The 4682-nt window shown below is 45.3% G+C and overlaps 1 protein-coding gene across 1 annotated transcript; it reads left to right on the forward strand.

The window, feature by feature from the left end:
- The first annotated feature begins 1160 nt into the window (after window positions 1–1160).
- LOC131641594 (probable cytochrome c biosynthesis protein) lies at window positions 1161–2788 on the forward strand. Its single transcript, XM_058911895.1, is given in 2 exon segments — window positions 1161–1991; window positions 1993–2788. Coding segments are annotated over 2 exon segments (1095 nt in total). The 5' UTR covers window positions 1161–1305; the 3' UTR covers window positions 2402–2788.
- The last annotated feature ends 1894 nt before the right edge of the window (window positions 2789–4682 follow it).

Below are 4682 nucleotides of genomic sequence, written 5' to 3' on the forward strand. Positions count from 1 at the left end.
TACGAGAAGTTCACTGCCAGGATATAACCATTCTTGTCCCGAATAAAAGAAGATGTTCATGACCGGATCGGCAACGGACGTTGACGAGCAAGATCCCTCTGCCCTTGACTGGCTTTTCTCTTTTGGTTGTGGATTGTGTGCAACTTGACTTCTTTCTTCCACATAGGCTAGATTCCTCCTTGTGGCGAACTAGACTGAAAATTGTGTATATTATATAAAGACAGAGTCTTACATTTTTTCAAAAAGAAGAGTCACGCTCTTTAAAAGCCCCTATTCGACGATGACTTAAGCTTATCTTCTTTCTTTACTTTGAAAAGGGCTTTTTTCGGTATACCGCTCTCCGAAGAGAGCCTGTGATATCTTTTGTCTTTTTCCCATGCATCCTTTCTGTTGGTCAACAACCAAGCACATCTAGTTTTTTTAAGTCTCTTCTTCTTCTTTGGAGCTTGTTCTTGGTCCCAAGGGAAATGGGGTGACAAAGAAGAAGGACTTATCGCAATCTCAGGTACAATGGCTAGTTAGAAAGCCTTTCAATTCAAGCCAATCTCTTGATTCACATGAATGTGAAACCGTTGCAACCGATCCTGCATACCAATCATCCGCCGCTTACAGTTCTGGCACTAAGCCAAGGTTTCTATGGATTCAGTCCTGTGGAAAAATACATATTTATTTTAGGGCAATTCAGTTAGTAGTTTCACCGATCAATCCTTGGGACACTAACGAGTCCGTCCTTAAAAGCCCTAAACATTGGGTCCATGAAGCCTTAGATACTCCAAGCCTAAATCTTGATTGTCCTTGAACCTAGACGAAGTATGGTTATAGTCCCATTCCATTAGTGGGATCCATAGCCTACGGGTCTTTCCCAAGCCAGTCAAAGAAGAAGGTTTTCGAGGACTACCCTAAGCCTACAAGTAGGCAGGACTTTCAGTTACAATGTCTAGGTTGGGAAGCATGGATGCCCCTACTCCCAACAAGTTGCTGGTTGGGATCGTGAAACTATCGTTGTTTGGTCATAAGGATAATAGTTCTTATCTTATTAGGTTAGGGGCGGCCGGCCCAGGGGTTCCCCGCGATTGGTAATGGCATAACCAGAAGAGGAGTAGGGGAGACAAGGTGTAGCGCTGGGTAGCGCCGCGCATCTGTTTCGGGTATAGGGGCTTAGAGGGGTGCTAACTTGGCCACCCAACCCAGCAGGTCAGGGGCGGGCCATAGATTCGAATCCTACCACCTTTCTTGTGGATCATCCTGTGGTTACCAGATGATGGGAATAACAAAGCAGAAATTTATAAATGAGCAGAGCACGAAATGTACATAATATATGAATTCTTTCATTTATCGTTATTTCCGGGTCTTTTCGTTGCATTCACTTACAACAAGAAACAACCACCTGCGTTTGGTGCAGCACCTGCATTTTGGTGCATTCTTCTTTCTTTCCTCGGTCTTTCGTTCCGTCATATTCCTAATAACTTATCCAATTACAACGTATTAACCGCTAATGCACCTTTCTTTTATCAAATATCAGGGACATGGTCTAATCATGAGGGTAGTATTTTATCATGGTGTCGGATCCCACGTTTTTATGGATTCCTTCTTTGTTACCGGGGTCGACCCCAAAGCCATAATGTCTCAAAACGAGGAGGCCATAGAGAAGTTTTGTATTACTTTGTCTCGAACTTCGTGAAGAACTCCATTCTATCTCTCTCTCGTTACGAACAAAAAATAGGGGCTGCACCCCAGTTGTACCCTGAAAGGATAATTAGCTTTGCTCCTCTGGGTGCTAGGCGATCCCGTGGTTCGCGAGAAGGAAAAAGAAGGACTCATCCTTTGTTGCATCTGGCACGATATGATAAAGAGAGAGCTTCGTCTATCGATGAACAGCGGATTGACGGAGCTCTTGGCATTACTTTGTTTTTCTCTCCTTTCCTATCAGCGAGTTCCGATCCTTTTGTTCGACATTTCTTCGTTCGTACCGAAACGCTTGCAGAATCAAATCAGTGCTATGGGCTTTGGATTATGTAGATAAAAAATTCTTAATCGGATTGTGGCACTCCACTCGCCGCCAATGCGGAAGGATGCCGCCGAAAAGAAGGGAACGCTGCTTCGCTCTCCTGGATGCGTCGGATCCCGTATAACAAGCGAGCTTTTTACCATTAAATTAAAACATGTGGTCGCAAAATGCTATCCAGCTCTCTTGTTGCGTAGCAATAGAAGCCTGCTCATGCTGCTTTGGCGGCGCTTTTTTATCTTCTCTTCGCTCTGGACAGGAGCGCTAGTGGACACGGGGAGGGAGCAGGCGAAGCGTGTCGTTCGTAATGAACAGAAAGAGACCACTACTTCGCCTCTTTGTTGGAGCGCCGGCGTGAACACAGTGGTATCTGACCAGGACCAGAAACAGATTTGAATTTGGATCTTGACATGTCGGTGGTTTTTAACCGTGGGCATCATACCAGGAAGTTGGTGGCCTCATCATGAATTAGGTCGGGGTGGCTGGTGGTTTCGGGATCCCGTAGAAAATGCTTGTTTTATGCCTTGGGTATTAGCCACAGCTTGTATTCATTCCGTAATGCTACCCCTTCTTCATTCTTGGATCTCGTTTCTTAATATTGTTACTCTTCCATGATGTGTCTCAGGAACCTTTTCAATACGGTCCGGATTGCTAGCTTCCGTTCATAGTTTTGCTACAGATGATACACAAGGAATTTTTTTATGGAGGTTCTTCCTTCTAATTACCGGCATATCTATGATTCTTTTCTCCTAGATGAAGCAACAGGCATCGGTCCGTAGAACTTATAAAAAAGAGATGGTTGTGGCGCGAAGTACTCTTGTGCACCTCCGTCACTTGGCTCATGCGCAACCCCGCCCCATTATGTTATGGAAGAATTTAACTTATTAACGGGCTGGTTATTCAGAGCCAGCGGCTGCCAGATTTCGTCCCGCAACTAAAAGAAGATCGCTTTGGGGGTCACTGTGGCGTGGCTGAATGAAGAGCAGTCCGCCCCTACTGCGATTGATCAGTAAATTATGGATAAGTTCGGAAGATGGTCAAGGTAGCTTGCTTCCAAGCCACTGCACTAGATGCGCATGTAATCGTAGTAGTAGGCTCATGATGCCTCTCTTCTATACTAAACTACTACTTAGGATGAATGGCTCGTTCTCTTACTTGACCATGGCATCGCCAACATGAGTCTGTGTTCGGTGGTTGATAAGCTGCTAGTTGGTATTTAGTTTAGGGCTTGTTATTTCCTTTCACTTTTCCCAACGAGGTGGAGGGCCATCGCAGAAAGTAACCTATCCCCGTAGTTCCGAAGACAGGAATTGGGTAGTAGGGGGCCCTTGGACCCCAAAAAAGGCTTTGACCTGCTGGCTATTGCGTTTACCGCGAAGTTAATAAAGTTGGGGGGCAGAAAGGGATGCCAGGAACAGAGTCACCTCACGGTTAATTTAATGCCCACGGGCAAGAAAAGGTTCCAAAGTTAAGCCCTTTGACCCAGTGCTATCGGACTGGTGGAATGAAACCATATCGAATAGGGAACTCGTTCCAGTACCGCTACCACTTCAATTGCGAGAAGGAAGCCTGATGAAGAAGGTAACTCGACTCGCGTTTGGGAAAACTGGGAAGACAGACTTTAGATGGCTCAGCTTCGACCCATTTGGTTAAGTAATCGGTAGCTACCAAAGGGGTAGAATAAGGGGCTCGGGATCTTCGGATCAAAGTACCAAGCAGGCAAGAACGCACTGATCTGTAGTACGCCTCAGGAGTCGGCGAAGAAGAGTTCCAACTAGGCAATTCGTTCCTAGCCAAAAAGTAGGTAGCCCCGCAAAACCTCTTACTCCGGCTAACTACGACTACTCAGGAATAGCGGCGTTTCCGCTGTTGGGGATAATCGCCTGTTGTGTCTTTCCTAACCTACTCAATCGAAAGATGCCCACAATCGGATGCTAGTCTCTAAGTCCCTGTTTTGACTGTGCCTTATCTTAGGGCACGGTACCTTAGTTTAAATCCATAGTTTACCGCTTTCCCTTGCAAAGGCAAAGACCTGATTTGTCCCACCCAGGGATCTGACCCCCTTGATCCTCCTCTAGGATTCACGCTTTAATAAGCTCACTCGTGCCGTCCTACTAAAGGAAAGGGCTCTTTCTATTCCGAGTTGGCCTGCACCCTATCCTATTTGATTAGGAAACTTATGATTCTAGAGCAAGTTACATCCATATCAAATCCTCCAGAAGTTATGCTCAACAGGAAAGTCATAAAGAAGTGCCACATCACTATTGCTATTGATCGGACATTCACTATTGCATTACCTAAATGGAATGGCAGCAGTCTTCTTAGTCCCTGCGCATTCAAGAACAAGCCCATCCAATCTTACAGTTCTTTAACCTACGAGTGCTTCTGGCATAAGCGCTGCTAGTGAAAGCAACTGACAAGCCCTCAAAGTTTTTTCAGGAAGAATAGAAAGCAAAAACACATTTCGACTGGGCACGTATTGAAGGAGCAAAGTGTCGCGGGCGAAAAACCGTTTTGTTCCTCTTTTTTGTGGGATGAGACACCTGATGCCTTCTTTGGGCTCGAGTGCTCAAAAAATGATTTTTCTTTTGTTCCGACCAAACTTTTTTTTGTTTCCAAAAGAGGAAAAGGAAAAAAGCTACAATAACCTAAAAGTGGGGGGAGAGATCTTTGGGTA

Source organism: Vicia villosa, unplaced genomic scaffold (genome assembly GCF_029867415.1).
Source record: "Vicia villosa cultivar HV-30 ecotype Madison, WI unplaced genomic scaffold, Vvil1.0 ctg.003869F_1_1, whole genome shotgun sequence".
Lineage (NCBI taxonomy): Eukaryota > Viridiplantae > Streptophyta > Magnoliopsida > Fabales > Fabaceae > Vicia > Vicia villosa.